Source organism: Nilaparvata lugens, chromosome 6 (genome assembly GCF_014356525.2).
Source record: "Nilaparvata lugens isolate BPH chromosome 6, ASM1435652v1, whole genome shotgun sequence".
Lineage (NCBI taxonomy): Eukaryota > Metazoa > Arthropoda > Insecta > Hemiptera > Delphacidae > Nilaparvata > Nilaparvata lugens.
Window position 1 is genome coordinate 12,549,382 of NC_052509.1, and position 24,145 is coordinate 12,573,526.

Consider the following 24,145-nt stretch of genomic DNA (forward strand, 5'->3'; position numbering starts at 1 on the left):
AATTCTTGACCAATTATTGGTCAAAAGCACAGTAAGTCTTTGTAGCTTATGAAGTTGAGAATTTGGGAAAACTGCAAAACTATAGCCTAAGGTATTATACAGTAGGTACATACAGTACTATATTAAGGTACAGTACCCACTTATATTTGGAAATGTTGAAATATTATTTGATAATTCAGAGTTTAAAGATGAGAATGTGGTTGAAAATACAATACAGTTGAAAACCTACATTATTTTTGGTAGACAAGATTAATATCATGAATTGAATGTTCAAATTATTCGAGTTGAGAAAAAACAGTTTATCTTAGGTCATGAAGGCATTCACTGTGTTAGTAGAGCAAGTAGTAGATAATAAGCAGTTCTCTAACTTTGGCTATCATTTTAGAATTTGAGTATAAAGCGAATATTTATTTATTTATTCATTTACAAAGGCAACTCTCCGTACAAGTGTTTTAAGCCCAAGGGGATGAATGATAATACAATACAAACGTTTTTATTTGTGATGGTTTCATGAATGGATCGAAAAATCTATTCTTATCAGATATAAAATTGAAGATAAACATTTTTAGTTATTTTTCTCTTGAAGCTTCAGTATTCTCCAAAGCCGTGAACCAATATTTTCTTAGTAGACTTCACATCGAGAAATGCAATAAATAAATAGAGCGAAACTACTCAACAGTTTTTTCAAGCCTGACTTTAAATTCCCAAGTTGAGAAAAAAACATGAAAAATGGAGCGCTAGTCATGACATTTATTTCACTATTATTTGTTTGTTAAATATTCTCTCAGTTCTGTTGGGCAATAATTCATCCATAAATTTTGTAGGCCCACTTAAAAATATGTTGTTGCTCTGTGGCTCAATGATTGCCATAATTTTCATTCTTTCCTCCTCAGTATTTTCCTTCCTTCTTCGTTATTTTTATGGTTGTCTTGTACTACTCTTAAAAATAATTTTCTCTTTCCTCTATCTTCTGAGTTTTCACGGTTTATTTATTTTTGTGAATAGTCTATAGCTCAACTTAAAAAAAAAGCTGCTTTGTTTCTTGTAGTTCTTCCTTATTCATGATTTCTATGGTTGTCTTGTACAGCTCTTAAAATAATTTCCTCATCTTCTGAGTTTTTACGGTTTATTTATCTTACTAAATATAATTCAATTTTTTCAAACAAACTGTTTTGTTCTGTTTTAGCTCCCCAGATAATTTCATTCTAGAGAAGTGAACATTATATTCTGCAGTTTTACTTATATTTCACAAGCTTTTTAGCAATATTACCTACCATAGAGTATTTACTCTCTAGTCACAGATTATTGTCAGATTCAAATTTTCAAATTCAAATTCATTTATTTGCCATAAAATAGTACAGTTGATAAAATAAATATTCTAACTGACAAAATGTCAGATTATTTCCTTTGATTGAATTTTTGTCAGTTTATAGTCTTTGATTGTTGTCAGATAATTACTCTCACGTATTTCCTCTGCTATGAAAAGAACCAGTATTAGGGTCATATGCTACCGTAACACTTCGTTTAACGCTAAACCACGTTTACTTGTGTATATGGTTGCATTTATCATAATGTGTTTCATACGGGGTTTAAACGAACAGCTGACATTTCTCCGTTTAAATCGAGTTTCTGCATACGGGCCTAAGAGTAGATTATTTTAGAATTCAAGTGGAATAGTAGGATTGTCCACTAAACTAAGCCCATTGACGATTCTTTATACTGTATTTAAATACTCAATTCATTTTAGTACTTTGTGCAATTGTATATTTAATAAATTAGCACTGGAGGCTAGAGCAATGGATGAGAATCATTTTAAGTCCTATATAAAGGAAATACTCATTCAAAAGTTCTTCTATTCTATTGAGGATTACTTCAACTCAGATTTTACACTTAGCAGTGTGTCGTTAAGTTCTTGATATGTGTGCGAACTCAATTTCAGTTGCTGAGATATTTATATTATTCAATGAAAGCTCCTGTACATTATTTGTGTAATTGTTTATTTGTGTTGTTTGTGTAATTTGTAGCCTATTTATGCTCTGTTGTAATTTTTCAGCTACTGAAGTTGTTATAAAATTGTTCAATGTTTTCGGCAATGAAGATTTTATTTACTACATAATATAATGATACTTTATAAGTGGATACTATACTATTTTACTTATGATCACTCATCCTTTTTTGCTTTATAAGTGGATACTATACTTATTCTACTCAACGTATGATAACTTATCCTTTTGCTCTTTTCCAGAGACTGAAATATCCAAAGTCTGTATTCTTCATAATCAGCAATGAATTCTGTGAAAGGTTCTCATACTATGGCATGCGAAGTGAGTTCAAAATTTTTTTCATTCATAAATTTACAAAAATAGTATTTTGAAGGATATTTGCTAGACTACCTTGTAATTTTTTATACAGAAATATTAGAATTCAATCCTTGTAACATTGTTATCATTATCATTATTTTATGTAGGCTATCATGAATGTTTGTTATCAACTGTAGTGGATTCTGTTCCTGCAAAATTATTTCGTTAATATCTGATATTTCCTATTTTAGTCATAATAATGTAAAATATTTCTTCTATGTTTGGTTTATTATGATCTTTCCAATTTTATTATATTTCTATTCTGATCTTTCCAATTATCTGAGTTGATAATAATGTGAAATATTTCTTCAATATTTGGTCTTGAAGCATCTAAATTTATAAATATTTTTTGTGAAGAGGACTGAAAGAACTGAAAATTTTGCGAAGTGAACAACTACAAGACTCAACCTATTTCGGACTATGTGTAACCTTATCTAAATTTGGGAGAGGAATAGCACAAGGTTACCTTATTCTTCCTCTCCCTATCATTTTGTTGATGTACTTATTGTATCAATCAATGAAGAATAAAGAATAAAGTAAAGAATGGATCATAGAGTGGACTACAGAGTTGATTCAGATTTTTCTTGATACAATATCTTAAACTTTGATGAATATATTCATTCTATTTCATCTAATAAGTTTATCTAATGAGTAATCTTAAACTAGATGAATATACAGATAAATTTGTTTATTATTATGTCATATAATAAATTCATCTAATGAGTAATAAATCATCCATAAATCGATTCCAGTATTCCATTATTTTAAGCTGATTTTAGTTTTAAATTAGTTTAGAAACTAATGATAGGTACGGTACTAACTTATTTGTAATTGACTCATGATGAATTGTGCATTATAAAAAGGTTTATAATTCTAACTTATAGACTGAACCCATGTGTACGGTAACCTTATCTAAATTTGGGAGAGGAATAACACAAGGTTACCTTATTTTTTCTCTCCCTATCATTCTGATTATGTACTTATTGCATGAATCAATGAATAATATGATCTAAATAGTATTTTTTCCGCAGCAATTCTTGCCTTATATCTACAAAACCAGCTGAAATACTCAGAAACTGACTCGACGCTAATCTACCATTCCTTTGTGATGCTCTGCTATTTCTTTCCTCTATTTGGTGCTATACTGGCTGATTCCTTCCTAGGAAAATTCAAGTAAGTGTTTCAGAAATATCCTATTTTTTGTCATCAATTTTATATCATTAACATGAGACAAGCATGAAATGTTTGCTGTCCAACGTTAGCATTTTTATTCATAGTATGGAATAAATCATTATGTTTTTATTAGAGTATCAAAGAAATATTAAAAAAAGGTGGTGTGAAATTATACATCAGGTATATCAAGTATAATGATAGTACGTAAGGTAATATTAGAATATAATCCAGACTTATTGTAATGTACCTATTCTAACTGAATTGAATTTTACTATTTAAGTTTTTACAGTTGAAGAATGTGGAATTGAAAATGATTTATTAGGAAAAAGACTTCTAATAGTTAAATAGAAACCAACCATAGATTATTTGTAACAGGAAAAATGTGAAATAGCTTCAATGTGGAAGACACCAATATTTTTGCAGTAGGCAACAAATATTTCAAATCATGAGTTATTTACAGACTTTATTTAACTTATTTTGAAAAATTATTTAAAACATTATTATACGTTACTCGTTATTACTGTATAATGTAGCCTACAGTCAGAAAACTGAACATTTACTGTACGATGATGAATAAAGTTTCAAATATATACTATCATTTCTTTTGATATTTGAAAGCGTAATTGCAAACATTTTGCTCAACCTCAAATTTTAGACTGAAACTGAATTTAGTTTCATTCGTCTCTCATAAGAGAATTAAATTAATGCAAAAATACGACCGAGAATCTAATCAATTTTGAAGTCGGCCTATTATTTGAGTATTTTTCACGTATTAAGACAGCATTTTTTTCACTTCATATTCATTTTGAATTCCATTCATGAGTTAAGAGTGAGTTCATGGAAAATCTTACATAGATTCTAAATTATTTTTAGAATGCTCTTATTCTTCCTGAATAATTTATTAATTTCATGGAAGATTATTCATCAAATTTTTTCATCTGTAAATCAAGTTCTCAGCTCAGTGAGAAATATTTTAATTTATCTATTAATTTTACAGGACGATATTTTACCTATCAGTTGTGTATGCTATTGGCAGCATAACATTGTCATATTCCAGTACTGGTCTGGTACCATTTCCTGAAAGGTCAGTATTTAATATGTTTTAAAAATATATTCATTAGGTTGAATAAAATTATAATTAAAATGATATAGATTGATCTATGCTCTACTTCTATGGAAATTATAGCAACATTGTTATAATGTGAGAATTCGGGGCTACTTATTTCTTTTTATAAAATAGAATAATTATTTTAGTACTTTTTTCGAAATTAATAGAATAATCGATTTAAAATATTGAAACTAGTTGTTATAATTTGTATTAGGAGTGGCCGTAGTCGAGTGGATCAGATGCTGGCTTTATGATTCAGAGGCCCGGGTTCATATCCCGGCCCGGGCCAAGATATTTATCTCGGGCCATTTCCGTGTTTCGGATGGACACGTTAAGCCGTCGGTCTCGGCTGCCTAAAAAGCAGTCGTTAGGTCATGTCAGAGGCCCTGAAATTGATCAGTTGTGACCTGAAAACTCTGACACCAGACCTGAGCCAGCCAGGTCACTCGATATTATTATTATTATTATTATTATTATTTGTATTTTTAATCTGTTATTTTATTAATTTCGAAAAATGGTACTATAATTTTATTTTATGAAAGTTGTTATAAATTATAGGTACAACACGTTTCAGTTACTCCTATAAAAACAGACTTCGAAAATTGTTAGTAAGATAAACAATTAAATAATAATTGCCAGTTAACTAAACAATTGAAATAATAATAGTCTTCTGTACCCAGATCATATTATAGTTGATTACAGTTTAAATTTAAAGTATGGATGACATAATTTATTTTTCCTCCACCTACTGTCTAAAGTACTTATTTACTCCCTGAAACCTAATACTAAAGTGTCACTTTTTCGCTCTCGGTAGTAAAAAACAGTCTTACTCCCTAGGGAGTAAGAGTGACTCCATTTAAATAACATGGGGGAGCATCTCTATTTTGAAACTTACATTGTAATAGGTTAGAAGGTCTAAGCTCAGATGAGAAAGCATAATAGAGGTGTCTGTCATTGAGTCAACTGAATTCAATACCACAACCAGAAATTTGATTAACTCATGAAATATATCGTCCCCGATCTGGCAAAACTCACTAACTACAAAAATGCTCATTTTCAGTAATGTATTTTGATAGGCTCAAAACATGTAGTTCTTTGAGTAGGCAGAACTCACCAAGTCATATGTTTCATTACTATTTCTATTTTTCCACTTTATTAGATCTCACTAAGTTGCTAGACACATATTTCTTGTCTGGCAAAATTCACCAAAGTCCTTTAGTTTTCAAGGAATCGCCTAGCAATTTTCACTAACCATCATTAATGAGTTTTCATCCTCATGAATACAGAGCTTCATCAAGCACTATACATAAATTCACTATTCATCACTTCACTAAACATATTTCGTGAGTTCTGCTTCCCACAAACTAATTATTAATGGATAGTGATAACATTATTCAGGAAATGGTGAGCAATATTTGCTGTTTGGTAGTCAGGCAAAACTCACCAAGTCAAAAACTACAGTAACACTTGGTGTTATAACACGTACTGGCAAAACTCACCAAGTCAAAAACTACAGTTTTGAGTTATAACACTTGGTGTTATAACACGTACTGGCAAAACTCACCAAGTCAAAAACTACAGTTTTGAGTTATAACACTTGGTGTTATAACACGTACTGGCAAAACTCACCAAGTCAAAAACTACAGTTTTGAGTTATAACACTTGGTGTTATAAACGTACTGGCAAAACTCACCAAGTCAAAAACTACAGTTTTGAGTTATAACACTTGGTGTTATAACATGTACTGGCAAAACTCACCAAGTCAAAAACTACAGTTTTGAGTTATAACACTTGGTGTTATAACACGTACTGGCAAAACTCACCAAGTCAAAAACTACAGTTTTGAGTTATAACACTTGGTGTTATAACATGTACTGGCAAAACTCACCAAGTCAAAAACTACAGTTTTGAGTTATAACACTTGGTGTTATAACACGTACTGGCAAAACTCACCAAGTCAAAAACTACAGTTTTGAGTTATAACACTTGGTGAGTTTTGCCAGTACGTGTACGATATGTTTGTATGATAATTATTATATTCTTAATATTAGTAGACGATAACAATTTATACAATTTTTAAAATATTTTATTCTATTCAAAATACCAGCCAACAAATATTTTTGATCTGCAATTCAAATCTGAACCGCTTGATCCGGAGTCAGCCATTTTTGGTAGCTGCTCAGCTGATATAATTGTTACAACTTTTGCTGATAGATAGCGCAATCGGCAGTGCCAATCAGACGACCGGTTTTTAGGTTTTAGATTCAGGTTATGTTGTTAGGAATCATTGTCACCAATACGTAAGTTATTAGAATGATTTTATTTGCAGTTTCTATAACAAAATGTAGATGGAGGAAAAATGTTGTCTAGCCTACATCACGAGCGAGAAATACTTTTTCTCCCTCAGGAAAATTGCTGCCCTCGGCTTCGCCTCGGGCTTCAAACTTCTTCCCACACGGAGAAATAGTCGTACTTTTCACTCTAGATATACAAATAACTATTATTGCTTACCAGCAGTCTGGCAAGTCATTTTTCATAATGTATCATAATATTCTTACCCTTACTTTTCTCACTATTCTTCTTCTTCTTCTTCTTCTTCTCCTTCTTCTTCTTCTTCTTCTTCTCCTCCTTCTTAAAAGGAGAAGAGAAGAAAAGGAGAGCAGGAAAGAAAAGAAGAAGACAAAGAAGAAGGAGAAGGAGTAGATTCTAGAGTATTGATGAATAGGCCCAATTGAGAAATTTATGAAAAATTGTTATGATAGTTTTGAATATATGAATGAGGAAACAAGAAATTTGCTAGGTCCATTGATTCATTTCAATACAGATATTTAAGGAAACAGGAGAAATTACACATTATTCAGCTCTATAAATCTTTTAAAATTGAGAGAAAAATCAATAACTCACATGAAAATTGTAGAAAATTTTATTCTCTACAAAAATGGAGATAACATAAATTGAGCTACAATGAACCGTTCAGGAGTTATAAGCGAAAAACTGCGAGCCTATCATCATTTTCAAGCCATGCTTATCTGATTTTTATGATCAGAGGCAAAATCAAGCCACTGAGAGCTGAGTGGAAAAACTGAACGCTTGTGCTATCTAGCGGTTTAAACTGAAACTATCTGCAGCAAGAATGTAGACAAAGTACAACGGCTCGAAATATTGTTATATAATTTTATTAAAAGGCAAAGAACAGGATTTGTAGAGAACTAATTGAGTTTTACACGTTTTGAAGTGATAAAAGCAATATTTTATCGAAAACCAACTCAATATTTAGGCTACAATGATTATTAGGCTAACCTACAGCTTTTAATTGAAAGCTTGAGAAATGAGCATAAATGTTATTTATCGTATTTTTCCAAATTGCAGTGTGACTGATTATTTGAATGAAATAAAGAACATAGAACGATTCATAGGAAATTTTGTCTTCTACAATATTGGTCTCCAGACACTTCTCATATAAATTGATGGTTTGTCTGTAATTTGACAAAAACTGGAGCAATGTATGGTCAGAGCAGAACTTTGGTAACAATTTTACGTATTTTCGCAAATTTCAGTTGAATAGCTCATTGAAAGGAAAAAATTAACAATGAATGATTTATAGGAAATTTAATTTAATACAAATTTTGTGATTTAATTTTTTTCATAAAGTTGATGGTTTGGCTTCAATTTGACAAAAACTGGGGCAATGTCAGCACAAAACTTTAGTTGCAATTTCGACCGCTAGATGTCATGAGCTGTCTGGTTCTGAAAAGTGCTCAACTACAATCCCCTGAAACCTGATCATGGACTTCTGTAGGCTTATTTGAGAAAAGTGAGTTCACAAAAAAGGTAGTTGTAAACGTTTTTCACCTATAACTTCTGAACAGTTGGTTGTAGCAAAATGGTTGTGATAACAATTTTTGTAGAAAACAAAATTCTCTATCAGATGCACATGAATAAATCGATTAAAATCCAATATTAAACAAGTTATAGGAATATTAATACGAAGAAATTACCAATTTTGACACATTGCCCAAGGAATATTTTATGAAGAAGGAGGAGGAGAAGAAGAAGGAGAAGAAGAAGAAAAAGAAGAAGAAGAGAAAGTTGAAGATGCTGTAGATTGATAAATAAGATAAGAGATGTTTTTTGTTCATCTTCAATCACTACTTAACTTTTCCTTGTTCCTCTTCTTCTTCTTCTTCTTCTTCTTGCTTTTCATCTTCCTCGTTTTCTTTTTTTCCCCCTTATCTTTCCTCTTCGTCACCTCTTCCTCCTCCTCCTCCTCCTCCTCATCCACTGTCCACTTTTATCTATCATTATCCTCTATCTTATTCTGCTTCTTCTCATCTTGCTTCATGTTCCCTTTCCTTTTTACTGTCTACTCCTTCTTCTTCTCCTCCTCCCTCTTTCTATTTCCTCTTCTCCTTTCTCCACCTCTTCGTTTCATCTGTCTTCTTTCACCTCTAGAGTCTTCTTCTTATGCTCCTGTCTTCTTTTCCTCCTTCTTCTTCTTTTCTTCTTCCCCTCCTTCTACTCCTCCTGTCTTCTTCTGTCTTCTTTTTCTTCTTCCTCCTCATCCTTCCTCTCCCTCTCCCCCTGAGCTCCTTTGTTTACTGCTATTCCTAACTATTCTCAACATTCTGCTGATTCTTCTCATTCTACCTCTTGTTCTCCTCCCTTCTTTCTTGTGTCCTTACTCTCCTGTCTTCTTTCACCTCCACAGTCTTCTTCTTCTCCTCCTCCTTCTTTTTCTCCTTCTTCTTTTCTCTCCTTCTTCTTCTCCTCCTCCTGTCATCTTCTCACCTTGTCTTCTTATTTTTCTTTTTTATCCTTCTTCTCCTGTCATCTTCTACTCCTTTCACTTCCTTCTACAGACGTATTCTTCTTCTTCTTTCTCTTCTTCTACTTCCTCTTCTTCTACTTCCTCTTCCTCTTCTTCTTCTTCTTTTTCTTCTTCTCCTTCTTCTTCTTCTTCTTCTTCTTCTTCGTCCTCATCCTTTCCATTTTGTTCCCAATTTACAGCTTCACTTTTCAATTTTTCCACTTTAATCTAAGTCTACCCTTTTTTTGGTTTCATCTTACACAAAATTCATTAAATTTATAATTGAAATTTGAATGTTTGGTTACCTTGACAGATACGCAGCCCTTCTAGGTCTACTCCTAGTGGCCCTAGGTACAGGAGGCATCAAGCCGTGCGTCTCCTCGTTTGGAGGCGACCAATTCACTCTGCCCCAACAACAGAGACAGCTGGAGCAGTTCTTCTCCGTCTTCTACTTCTCCATCAACGCCGGCAGTGTGTTGTCCACCTTCCTCACACCTGAACTCAGACAGGGAGTCACCTGCTTGGGTCAGGACACCTGTTATCCGCTCGCTTTTGGAGTTCCTGCTGTCCTCATGGTTGTGTCTTTGAGTGAGTCATAAATTCTTCATTCATAAAATACGTACATCATCGAATTGATAAGGAGGGATTGTGCTATTCCTCTCCCAAATTTAGATAAGGTACACATAGTCCGAAATGCGTTGAGTCTTGTAGTTCTGCACATCACAAAATTTTCAGAAACAGTTCAATTGGAAGACTATGTTCCAATTAATATTATTGAAATTTCCTACAGTTTTTTCACCAGTATTGTACCTACATACGAGTACGAAATTGAATGGGTTTGTTAATAGATTACCAATTACCAAAAGAGTTAAAAGATCACAGAGCTCTGTTGTTTGCTGATGACACATCGCTTATTATTTATTAGATAGTCTAGAAATAAATTCTTTTACTGGAGTACAGTCAATTGTCCAATTCTTGAAGCAAAGGCAATTAACAATAAATAGTAAGAAATGTCAATTCCTACAATTCAAAAGTAAATATAATTCAGTAAAGGATAGAGAAATAAATGTGTTTGTAGAGGAAAATGAATTAGACCAAGAAGAGAAAGTAGCATTCTTGGGAATTTTATTGGACAGGAAATTAACATGGCATCCTTACATTGAGAGGATATGTAATAAGATATCATCTGGGGTATTGTCCTGCGGCAGCTTGCTAGGCTGAATGATAAAAAACTACTGTTAACTGCTTACCATGGACTTATACTATCTCATATTAGGTATGCTATTTTAGTATGGGGTAATTCATCTCAACAAAATATGGACAGAGTGTTTAAGATTCAAAAGAAGGCACTCAGATGTATAGAGAAAGTGAATAGGTTAGACTCTTGTAGGCCTTTATTTAAAAAGCTTGGTCTATTAACTGTGCCATCTTTGTATGTATATGAAGTTGTAATGCATGTGAAAACGAGTGGTGTGATCCAGAATTCAGATGTTCATGAGTATAATACGCGAAACAGAGCAGATTATCATATAATGGGTCACAATAGTAGGTTATTTGAACAAAAACCAGATTATATTGGTAGGAAATTTTATAACAAGCTACCTCAAATCTTGAAAAGTAATGATGATTTGAAGATTTTCAAAAAACAAATGAAAAAATATTTAGTTGATAAAGCTTTTTATAGTGTACAAGAATTCCTTTCAAACCTAAACTAGGTTGAACTACTTAGTGTTAGAATTATTATGTAATAACATGACTTGTCTTATACTCCATGACTGGAGTCTTTAGGACGTAATCTAAAAAAAAAGATTATTTAGCCTCGCTTATCAACTAGGTACCGTATTTGAACAGAAACATTGTTTAATTAATTCTATTGTTCCCCTTTCAATCATTGTTTTTATTCTGTACTTATTTAATTATAAGAGATTAACATATTAAATGAATAATAAGATTATATCAACACGACTATAGTGAGATCCACGTTATAATGGCAGTGTTTGATTAACAATGTATTGCTATCCTTGTCTATCATTCAACAAAGCGAATAGCGCGATCTCTTTCTCGCTTTGCTCTGTTGCCAGATCTTCTTTTAACAATGTAGAATTATTAATTAACAGAATATTTCATCTCAATTATGAAACTTCATTATTGAATTATTGAAAAATTGCTTAATAAAATATAATTTTTTATTTTAAACTACTATTTATAGCTATTACAATACAGAATAAGTTTTAAATATCGAAATAATGTTAATTGTGATTTTTATCTATCAATAATAGGCTACATAATTATCATTTAATTATCTTATGATACTTATGATATGATATCTAATTATATGATAATTATTATACAATTATTCAATTTTGTCAATGAATAATGTATAATCTGTCATAACTTTTCAGTTATATTTGTGGCTGGAAAATGGATGTACAAGATGAAGAAGCCAGGAACCAATGTGATACTGGATGTTACCAAATGCTCACTCGTAAGTAAAATTGGACATTTTATTCAATATCTAAATCACAGCTAAGTAATAGGGATTATCACGACATCATTTCAAATATTATAGCCACAGACACCTCAATATATTTTGTGGTCTCCAATATATTTTTAATATTTTTTTCCACTCTCCAATTCACATATTTACTTTATATTTTACTCTTCAATTCACTTTAAATCAAGTGATTACAATCATTTCCAATAATTTACAATCTTTTAATGGTGATTGCTAGAAGACTTTGCTATCCATTGTATTGAGTAGCTCTCCTGGAAACCAGTAATTCAATAGATAAGCCCGGTTGCACAAACGCCGGTCAAATTTCAACCGTGATTAATTTCAAGTGAACCAATCAGAAAAGAGTTTATGGAAAAGACGGCTTCTCTGGTTGGTTCTGCTGGAATTAATCACGGTTTAAATTTAACCGGCTTTTTTGCAACCGGCACATAGAGAGATCACCAATATAGCCAACAGATGTATTATAATAATAATAAATCATTTTATTTGTTTCGACAATTATTGCCATACAAATGAGTTGAGTCATTTACACATGAATATAGATAATTTTTGTATATATAAATATTTTTTTACATCAATATTATAACATGATAAACCAATCATAATGCCACCAACCAAGTACAGAAAAGTAAGAATGACTAATAACAAAGATTGAAAACACGAATACCTCTATACATCTAACCTATAATATCTTAAGGCTGGCAGTGACTGATAACTATCGTAATTATCATGCTTATCTATCGGTGGTCGACACCATATTTTCTCTCTTGATAAGTGCTTTCACAGTATACTGATATACCTGTTTGATTTTCTCATCATTAAAGTTAGATAACAGTACCATCAATTTGTCTACATTTTGAACTACATTATTTACATAAGGTAAAATATACTGTAATCTAATATTTTCATATTCCGGACAGATCAATAGAAAATGTATTAACGATTCGAAATCTAAATCACAGGCAGGGCAAATTTTCTCTCCGTCAAGCTGATATCTCTGACCGTTTATGTGCAAGAATGTACTCGTGTTTGATACTCTGTACTGTGTCATACAACGAATCATTTTAATTGGCAGATCATACGTTAGCTGTTCTCCTAGTTGATATTCGGGATTAAACAATTTATAAAAAGGAGAACTTTGCGAATTCTGAGCCAAGTATCTATCCTCATCCATTATTTTCATTACATATCTTTCAAGAATTCTCTCTCTACTATTATATAGTTCAATAGCATCAAATTCAATATCGTTCCTTAAATTTTGAAACTCCAACAGATGTATTATTTGAAATTTTATTCATCTTGTGGGAGTTGAAGTGATTACAACCATTTGCATTCATTCCTAATTCTTGAATAGTGGTTGCTAAAGTATAATGCATTATTGTATCATAAGTAGTCTCCCTGAAGACCAGTGCTTGATTGGATAAAGGGTCTCACCAACTATAACGTTACGTCCACGTTATAATGGCAGTGTCTGATTAGCAATGGTATTGCTATCCTTGTCTATCATTGAACAATGCGGATAGGGCTATCTCTTTCTCGCTTTTCTCTTTTGCCAGATCGTCTTTTAACAAAGTAGAATTAATAATTAACTAACAAAATATTTCACCTTAATTATGAAAATTCATTTTTTTTCCTTAATAAAATATGATTGATTATTTTAAACGAGAATGAACAGTTAATATTACATCAATAAACCTGTATCAGCTACCGTCTATAGAAGGCATTGACAACACAGAGGATCGGCAACGTTGTTCTCCTATCTTCCTCCACTGCCATTATAACGTGGACCTCACTATATTTTGATAAATATTATCGAATGAATCCTCTTCACCAATGAACCCATGTTGATGAGTTATTATTTCTTCTTATGAACTATTATTTATTAATCTATTTCCATCTCTTTCTTAATTACAGTTTGCTCTGAAGCAGAAGATATGTTCAAGTGAGAAGAAAGATCACTGGTTGGACCATGCCAAGGGCAGATTCAGCAATCGACTCGTTGAAGACTGCAAAGTTGTCATGTCCATTATTTTACTATTCTCGCCAACCATCTTGTTCTGGTCGCTGTTTGAACAACAGGTGAATATTCTTCATAAAAATTCATTCATTTTATTCATCCATTTGTACAGAATCACTCACCACTACAATGATATTGTAAGAGTGAAAATAGATGCACCCTTTAATATTCCTTTAATATTACTCATTAATTCATATTTCTCGTTGTCTCTTATAATTATACCGTTCATAGTCCTCTAATATTTCTTGAATATTACACGTGCATCTCTGTCGGATGTCGTATCACTATTCTCTTATACCCAGCTTCCAAATATTCTCCTCAGCATCTCAGCCTTCTACGTCCTTAATATATTCAAAACTCCGCCAATTCATGTAGATAGAATACAACATTATCTTGATAGAATTTTTAAATCGCAATTTTCATATCTTGTACAGTTCAATAATTATTATCATTCCAGTTTATATTATGTAAGGTGGGTGACCAACCACTAAAGCTGCCATATCTCAGTTGATATTGGTCCAATTCAAAAAGATCGGTACAAAGATCGATAGGCAATTTAATTTACTGAAAAAAGTTATTCTTGTAAAGTTTTTGTAAAACCAACGGTTTTCGACTTATTTAAGAAACAACATTTTAAATAGCCGCCATCTTTTTATGAATTTGAAAAGTTATCATAATTTTTTTTAGCTTTTTCCAGTTGTTAAAAATGATTGTGCAAAGTTTCAAATTCGTATGTTTAATAATTATTTAGAAAAAAAATAATAAGTGAAAAAAGCAAAATGGCTACTGTGTGAGTAACTGAAGACTTCCGGAAATTGAAATATGATATTTAGATATGTTTTTTACCCAGGAACAATGCCCTGGAGTGTTGGTAGGGAGTTCTTAAACACTCTGTATATGCAAAATTTGAAGTTGATCGGTTGAGTAGTTCAGACGTGACGATGCGTCATTCGTGAATTTTGTATCCCCTGCATGTATAAGCCAGTTCTTTCCTTTATTACATTACTAGCAGGTAACCCGTGCTTCGCAAGGGTCTATTTAAAAACTTGACGTAATGAAATCCAGAAGAATTGCAAATAGGCCTATAAGAATCCTCGGTTGATTAAGAATTTATAAGCAGCATTTCAAGCAAATCAGTCCAGTAGTTCAGACGTGATGATGCGTCAAACATAATTTCCATATCCTCTACACGTTTGTATACGTCTTTAAGCCAGTTCTTTCCTCTATTAAAGTATAGAAGATGATAGATGGATGGATATATCATCCATTTATCTAACATTTTCTATAGACTACTATAATAAAGGAAATGAATGAGAATAAATTTTGAAAGGTTTGAGATATCAATGTGCGGTTTTCACCATACCTTTTCTCTGGAAATCCTGTATCGGAATCATGTATCATATTACCACCTTTCAATTAAAAAAAGAAAGTTGTATTGAAAATGGTGGTTTCAAAATGGCAGAAAAAATTTGGGTGCGACGGAAAACCTGTTTTTATCATTCGAAAAGGATCCCCAATCATACCTATCTTCTAATTTCCCTTTTAAGAGAAATGTTCTGCTGCTTCCTAACAACAACTAAAAGCATGACAAATAATTGAAAACTTGATGTAATCAAATATTGAAGAATTTAAGATAGGTTTATAACCATCCACGGTTAAGCAAGAATCTATATGCAAAATTTCAAGCTAATAAGTCCAGTAGTTCAGACGTGATGATGCGTCAAACATAATTTTCCTATACTACTTTACACCTGTATATACGTGTATAATCCAATTCCGACCATATGATTTGGTGGTTTTTTTATGAAATCGTATGTACTATTAATGAAGTTTTAACATTAATTCTGAAAAATCTAGAAGGAAAATTGAAATTTGGTCTTCCAGGTGCATGAGATTGATATTTTCAGAATCTATGTTCAAAATTAGGAGATCTAAATCATTCCCGTTTTTCCGTTATGCAATCCACAAGTTGACATGTTTTGATGCGAACAAACGAACACACGAACAAACACAACCCTACTCTCTCTTATTATATAGATGAATGTTCATGTATTTTGTGGATATCAATGGATAATTAAGTTCTTAGTTCTTGAATTTCATTCTTGATTCTTGAATTCAAATTCTTGATTTTATCTCAATAGGGTACAACCTGGACTTTCCAAGCCACCCGCATGAACGGGGAGTTGGGTGCATTCACGATTAAGCCGGATCAGATGCAAGTCATCAACCCTGTGCTAATCATGCTGTTCATCCCCATCTTCGAGATTGTCATCTACCCGCTGTTGGCCAAACTGCGAATTGTGCGAACTTCGCTGCAGAAGTTGGTGGTGGGAGGGTTGCTAGTGGCGCTCTCCTTCGTCATTGCGGGATTAGTCGAAACTAAAATACAGGTGAGAATCCGAGAATTGAATTCCATGGGAAGAAGAAGTATGTTGAAAATAAATGTTTGTTTTTTAAGAAGTCTCCTTGGGCTCAACTCTTTAACTTTCCTCAGTAAGAACATAACCTATTTTTTCGGACATTTTATTATTTATCAAAATTTGGGAACAGGATAGTTTTGGGCTATGCCTGTTGTTCTATCCCGATCATATTGATAGGATTTGTAATTGTTTCAAAAAAAAAAATAAATAAATAAACTCACACTCACGCGACTCAGGTCGAGACAAGACTCGACTCTAGTCAAGAGCATGTGTTTCCAAATGGTGACACTTAGACCAGTCGTCTCTAGTCTCCGCGACTGTCACCATTTGAAAACACATGCTCTCGACTAGAGTCGAGTCTCGTCTCGACCTGAGTAGCGTGAGTGTGAGTTGAGCCTTACAGAGAATATTGCATAAGAAGATATGCCTTGATATAGGTCGTTCACGTTCCAATCTTCAAGTTGATTACTGTCAACCACTGTCTATAATTACTGTTCCATTACTGTATTAATACTGACTACTGTTTTGACCGGGTGAGAGTGTAGGAACGGCACAGTGTGAGGGACTAGCAGCATCATATAGCTCCATAATAATACATTTTAATAATTCAGATTGAATATTGTCAATTACATTCCTACATTGTTAAAAACGATCTGGCAACGTTGTGGAGCTGGAAAAGAATAGCGCTATCAGCTTTGTCGAGTGATAGACAAGGAAAGCAACACCAATGTTAATCAAATACTGCCATTATAACGTGGACCTCACTATAGATGAATTTTCTACAAGCTATTTCTCTCAAAAATATATTGAGACCAAACATATCAGTGTTTGGATGTGCTGACGAATCATAACCTATTTTTGACAAATTTTCAATCAAAATTCGAAAATGAGATAGGCTATAGTAAGGTCCACGTTATAATGACAGTGGAGAAAGATAGGAGAACAACGTTACCGATCCTCTGTCTTGTCAATGCCTTCTATAGACGGTAGCTGATACAGGTTTATTGATGTAATATTAACTGGTCATTCTCGTTTACAATAATCAATTATATTTTATTAAGAAAGGAATAATATTTTTCAATTATTTCTTAATGAATTTAATTAAGATGAAATATTTCTTCAATTTATTATTAATATTACATTTTTAAATGACGATCTGGCAACAGAGCAAAGCGAGGAAGAGATAGCGCTATCAGCTTTATTGAATAATAATAATATCGTGTGACCTGGCTGGCTCAGGTCTGGTGTCAGAGTTTTCAGGTCGCAACTGATCAATTTCAGGGCCTCTGATATGACCTGACGACTGTTTTTTAGGCAGCCGGGACCGACGGCTTAACGTGTCCATTCGAAACACGAATGCTTTATTGAATGATAGACAAGGTTAGCAATACCAATGCTAATCACACACTGTCATTGTAACGTGGACCTCACTGTAGAGCTCATGTTTGCGTACATCACCCTCAGCAAAAAAATGTTTTTCTTCTTCTATGTTTGGTTTTGAATCATCCAAATTCAAAAATCTACTTTGTGAAAATAATTAAGAACTGAAAATGTTGTGAAGTGAACAACTACAAGACTTGACTTATTTCGGACTATGAGTAACCTTATCTGGATTCAGGAGAGGAGTAGCACAAGGTTACCTGGTTCTCTCCCTATCATTTTTGATGATTTACTCTTGTATTAATCAATAAAAAATTAAAATAATATAATTTTGTTTCCAGCCATCGTACGCCATCTTACCGCAGAAAGGAGAAGCTCAGCTAAGGCTCATAAACGGTTATGATTGCGATGTCGGCATGAAATTCGTAAACAAGAACCCAATTGACGATCAAATAGTTGACAAATTTGACATCCTGCAATTACACTCAATCAAGAATATCACAGGATTTGAATCGTATAATGTGAGTCTGAGTGCTAAAGGATGTCCTGGATTTACTGGTGAAGTGAAGGACATCATTGGTCTCACTGAGATGCAGGTAAGATAGGCTACATTTGTTTCAAATGAACGAGCGTTAGCGAGTTCTCACTTTTGACTTACTGAGGGCAACGTCGTTTTCTGTCTGTTTGTATGTTCAACAAGAACTTTATAGATAATTGATCAATCAGCTTCAAATTTTGAACACGAATTCTTCGAGCCTTTTTATAGGACAAGTTTGTTGGGCAACAAAATTGACTCACTTCTTCGTCCTTTTTCAGGATAACATTGAAAGTGCATGATAAAATGAAATTTTTGTTTCATTCAGTCAGCTGACATTAATTGCATGTTATTTTTCTTTAACTTTTCCTTTCATTTTAAAAGCTGATGCTATTTGGGAGATATCACACAGACTGTCAGACAGACAGACTTTATGCGCCGACACATGATTTCAGCTGAATAATACCATAGATAAACAATAGCGTGAGTAAATATCCCTTGGTATAGAGCGTTTATGTCGCAACTTTTACTGTTATCTCAAGCCCATAGTCAACGTAGTTCTTTCCCGTGAAGCTATGTGACACTGGTAGTCTCTCATATTGTGCCGTTCATACACTCTTACCCCAACAAAACATTAAAAATCTGAAATAATCGACAGTAATCGGCTTGAGATAACATTAAAAGTTATGACATAAACGCCCTATACCATGGGACATCTACTCACGCTATTGTTACTCTATGGTAGAAGCTACTATTCTATTAGATATATTCAGCTATTTCAAGAATAATTCTCACTAACTCTGTGTGATTGCAAGTTGCGGATCTCAGATATCAATACAGCAGTTCGTGAGCGAGTTCTTCAACCCAGGGGGTCTCTAGTTTATTCAATTCAATTCAATCCACATAAAATGGAAATTCATAATGGGAGTAAATTTACAAGTGAAGGAAGAAGCCTTACCTACTTTTTTAACTCTGTGCCATTACCTAAATTTGGAAGAAAAAATAAAATAAGATTATTATTTTGATAAAATTAAAATGTTAATCTCTGTTAATTTTTTGCAGAGCACAACTTACTATCTAAGAGAAGCCAATGGAAAGCCGTCTTTGATAAAAGTTGGAAACAACTTCGATGTCATAAAAAAGTCTGAGCTGGGAGCGCCACAACTGAGGTTAGACTTAGACTTAGACTCAAACTTAGACTTAGAATCGAACTTGGACTTAGACTTAGACTTAGAATCGAACTTAGACTTAGACTCAAACTTAGACTTGGACTAAGACTTAGATAGACATAAAGACTTGGACTCAAACTTAGACTTAGACTAAGGCACAGTTAGATATACTTATTCATATGAAATATATTTAAGCTGATTCGGAGTTTTATTGAAGAAGTTTCTGTTTGTGATGATGAGGGTTGCAGAGAATCGGCAAAGCTGCTCTTCTATCTTTCTCCATTGCCACTATAACGTGGGCCTCACCATACAGACAGGGACATGGTATATTTATTATGTTTCAAGGTGTATGTCGTAGTTTTGTTGAAGACTGACAGGTAACCCGTGCTGCGCAAGAGTCCAATAAAAAACTTGACAAACTGAAATCTTGAAGAATTTAAAATAGGCCTATAACCATCTTTGGTTAATTAAGAAACTTTATGCAAAATTTCAAGTTAATCAGTCTATAGTGAGGTCCACGTTATAATGGCAGTGTTTGGCATCATAGCCACCTCTAATACAAAGCCGCGGCCTACGATATTGCAACATCGCAGTGTAGACCTAGAATCTAATACATGATTACTGAAAAAGATCAGCTGGTATTTTTACTTTCCTTGCCCTACTACCATAGGTAAGGAAAGTATTGCTTTCCAAAAAAAATTAAGGTAGCCCAATTTCAAGTTTTCTATACGTTTCAAGGTCCCCTGAGTCCAAAAACATGATTTTTGGGTATTGGTCTGTGTGTGTGTATGTGTGTGTGTGTGTGTGTATGTGTGTGTGTGTGTGTATGTGTGTGTGTGTATGTGTGTGTGTGTGTGTATGTCTGTGAACACGATAACTCCATTCCTAATCAACCGATCGACTTGAAATTTTAAACTTAAGGTCCCTATACCATGAGGACCCGACAATAAGAAATTCAATAAAATTCAATTCAAGATGGCGGAAAAAATGGCGGATAATTACTAAAAAACCATGTTTTTCACGTTTTTCTCGAAAATGGCTCTAACGATTTTCTTCAAATTTATATCATGGATAGCTATTTATAAGCCCTATCAACTAGCATAAGTCTCATTTCTGGGAAAATTTTAGGAGCTCCGTAATATTCTTGAGAAAAATGGCGGAAAATGACTAAAAAACCATGTTTTTCACGGTTTTCTCGAAAACAGCTCCAACGATTTTCTTCAAATTTATACCATGGATAACTATTTTTAAGCTCTATCAACTGGCATAAGTTTCATTTCTGGGAAAATTTCAGGAGCTCCGTAATATTCTTGAGAAAAATGGCGGATAATGACTAAAAATCCATGTTTTTCACCGTTTTCTCGAAAACTGCTCTAACGATTTACTTCAAATTCATACCATGGATAGATAGATATTCATAAGCACTATCAACTGGCATGAGTCTCATTTCTGGGAAAATTCCATGAGCTCCGTAATATTCTTGAGAAAAATGGCGGATAATGACCAAAAACCAGGTTTTTCACGGTTTTCTCGAAAACGGCTCTAACGATTTTCTTCAAATTCAAGCCATTCATAAGTCCTATCAAATGACATGAGTTTTTTCCTTGGAAAATTGCAGGAGCTCCGTAATATTCTTGAGAAAAATGGCGGATAATTACTAAAAAACCATGTTTTCACGATTTTTTCAAAATAAATTGACCGATTTTTTTCAAATTCATACTCTGTATAGTTATTTATCAGCTCTATTAACTGGCATGAGTCTCCTTTCTGGGAAACTAATGGGGGGTCCACCCCATCCTTGAGAAATGGACTTTGTAACCTCCTTCTCGTGCATGAGGTAGGTAGGTAGAGCAGTTCATAAAAAGAACACATAGTCGAGATATTTCATCTGTAGAACAGCTGTTTTGACGACTTTAAAAAAATGACGACTAAAAAATCATTGAATTTCACAATTTACACAAAGGAAAAAGTACTCTGAAAACAATTATATATACACATATACAAAAGTCTGATCGTAGTTTCGAATATGAGCAAGGAAAGTTGTGTGAGTGTACCACACCAGATTTTTTTTAAATCTTTTTCACCAATCATGTATTAGATTCTAGGCATACACTGCGACGTTGCAATATTGAAGGCCGCGGCCTTGTATTAGAGGTGTGGAGAGGCTATCATTCAACAAAGGAGATAGCGCTATATCTTTCTCGCTTTGCTCTGCTGCCAGGTCGTCTTTTAACAATGTAGAATTAATAATTATTCAACAAAATATTTCATACTTATCATGAAAATAGTCTACATTATGAAATTATTGAAAAATATAATTTCTTGCTTAATAAAATATAATTGATTATTTTAAACGAGAATGTACAGTTAATATTATGTGACATGGATAAAATTTGATTTCTTATTTTATTGATTGATTTTTTTATGTGTTTTTGATTTAAGATTTTTCAAGAGAAAAGACCCTGATATTAGAATAATACTTTCCGTAGTTGGACTTTAGTGGGGAAATATAATTTAGTGAGTGTAATTTAGAAATATAATTTAATATAATTGATTATTTTAAACGAGAATGTACAGTTAATATTATGTGACATGGATAAAATTTGATTTCTTATTTTATTGATTGATTTTTTTCATGTGTTTTTAGATTTAAGATTTTTCAAGAGAAAAGACTCTGATATTAGAATCATACTTTCCGTAGTTGGACTTTAGTGGGAAAATATCATTTAGTGAGTAAGTAGTATTATTGCAGCGACAATAAGATTCTGCTAACTTATGTCTAAACGACTCTGGGAACCAGCAAATTCAGGGATACTTGCTAGCTCTCACGGATGAGGCGGCTCCACGAGGCAAGGACAAGGCGGATGTTTGGTAGCCTGTAGATATTTTCACAGAGGAATACTGCAGACCTGGCAAGTACCCGCTTGCCGAATCCCGTGAGAACCGACTCTTCCACTAGCAGCAGTTAGGCCTTCTGGCACACTGACGTGGAGAGGGGGAAGTTTTCCGTCCGGATCGTTAAACAACCCAGGTACCAAGCGGATCAAAATCCATACCGTATTGCAAAAAGTTAAGTTATTTTTCCGGCATTATGATATACGTGAGTGTCCTGTGGTTTGGGATTACGGTGGGAGTGATAGCTGTGGGTAAGTGCCAAAAATTCTAGCTCCTTAATAAACATTTTCACCCGGCCGAGACCCTAATTAGTAAAACTATTGTTGTAGTAAAATTTCTAGTTAGCAGAATCTTATTGGCAGGTAGTTTCTGTAGGAATATTTGGATAAAATGTACTGCATATTTCATTCTTTAAATTTCAAGTAATTAACATAATAAATGAGAAATTCTTTAGGTAATACAATGTCTATCCAGTTCCCATGACTCCCTTGAAGTAGTAAATAAGATTTCTTCAACCCCCATCAAGGGCGGTTACAATTACATCAATAAACCTGTATCAGTTACCGTCTATAGAAGGTATTGAAAAGACAAGGGATCGGCAGCATTGTTCTGCTATCTTTCTCCACTGCCATTATAACGTGGATTTCACTAAAGTAGTTGAGACATGATGATGCGTCATTCGTGAATTTCCTAACCCGTACGTGTATAAGCCAGTTCTTTACTTTAATAAAAAGTATAGATTTGTGTTTGTAATGCGGGTTGCCAATCCTGTTCCTTCAAATTTATCACAGTCCTTAACATACCCCTGGTTGAATGGAGGGCTGATTTGTAATGCGTGTAGTCTACACAGCTCCTTCGTGCTTTAATCCTCAAACAGTATTAAGCATACAATATATGTTTTCTATTATTAATAATGAAAAACTAAGAACTCTTTTAGATTGCCCTTTAAGTGCCCTAACGAAAAAAGACAGTATGTTTTCTCTTTTCCCATCCTTTTTCCTCTCCTTTCACATCTACTTTTATCACTACTCACTTTCTCCCTTTCCATCCTTTCTCTGTTGTCTTTCCTCTCCATTTTTCTTTCTTCTCTCTTCTTCCTCTACTTTCCTTACCTTCTTTCTGTTCATAAATGTCTCTCATTTTCTTTCTTTCTCTCTTCTCCTTTTCTATTCTCATTCTTCCCTCTCTCTTCCTCTACTTTCCTTACCTTCTTTCTCTCCATATCTCCATATATGTCTCTCATTTCGTTTTCTTCCTCCCTCCTACTCTTTCTTTCTCATTCTTCATTTCCACTTCTCCACTTTCATCCCGATTTCTTTCTCTATATCTTTTTCCTTTCTTGTATTTTTACTTCTCCTCTCTCTTTCTTTTCCTGTCCTTCTTTGAGATTTTTTTATCAATTCCATTCCTTCTATTTCCTTCTCTCTTCTTAATTACTTTCTTTCCTTCTCTCTTCTTAATTACTTTCTTTCCTTCTCTATCCTTCTTCATCCCATTTCACCATTTCTCTCCTTTCATCCTACTTTCTTCTCTTACGTGGTCTTTCTTTTTCTATTTTTGTCTTCCTTTGCCTCTCCCTTTGCTTTCTCTCTTACCCTTCTTCTACATTTTCTCTCCTTTCTCTCTTGTCTTTCTTCTTCTCTTCATTTTATTATCTTTTCTTCTTTTTTCTCTCCTTTATAACCTTTTTATCTCTATTTTCCATTCTTGTCTTCCTTCTTTCTTCACTGCTCTTTCTTTTCCCAACCTCTACGTCGCTTTCCATT

The 24,145-nt window shown here is 33.4% G+C and overlaps 1 protein-coding gene across 2 annotated transcripts in view; it reads left to right on the forward strand.

The window, feature by feature from the left end:
- The window catches only part of LOC111060106 (peptide transporter family 2), a 59,312-nt gene that overhangs the window by 25,240 nt on the left and 9,927 nt on the right, over positions 1–24,145 (forward strand). For both annotated transcript variants that reach the window (XM_039430125.1, XM_039430126.1), the window contains 9 exons: positions 2,246–2,324; positions 3,392–3,533; positions 4,531–4,617; positions 9,762–10,036; positions 11,851–11,933; positions 13,878–14,042; positions 16,122–16,370; positions 18,122–18,376; positions 19,378–19,484. In XM_039430125.1, the coding sequence (XP_039286059.1) occupies positions 2,246–2,324; positions 3,392–3,533; positions 4,531–4,617; positions 9,762–10,036; positions 11,851–11,933; positions 13,878–14,042; positions 16,122–16,370; positions 18,122–18,376; positions 19,378–19,484 (1,442 nt within the window). The remainder of the gene's footprint in view (positions 1–2,245; positions 2,325–3,391; positions 3,534–4,530; positions 4,618–9,761; positions 10,037–11,850; positions 11,934–13,877; positions 14,043–16,121; positions 16,371–18,121; positions 18,377–19,377; positions 19,485–24,145) is intronic.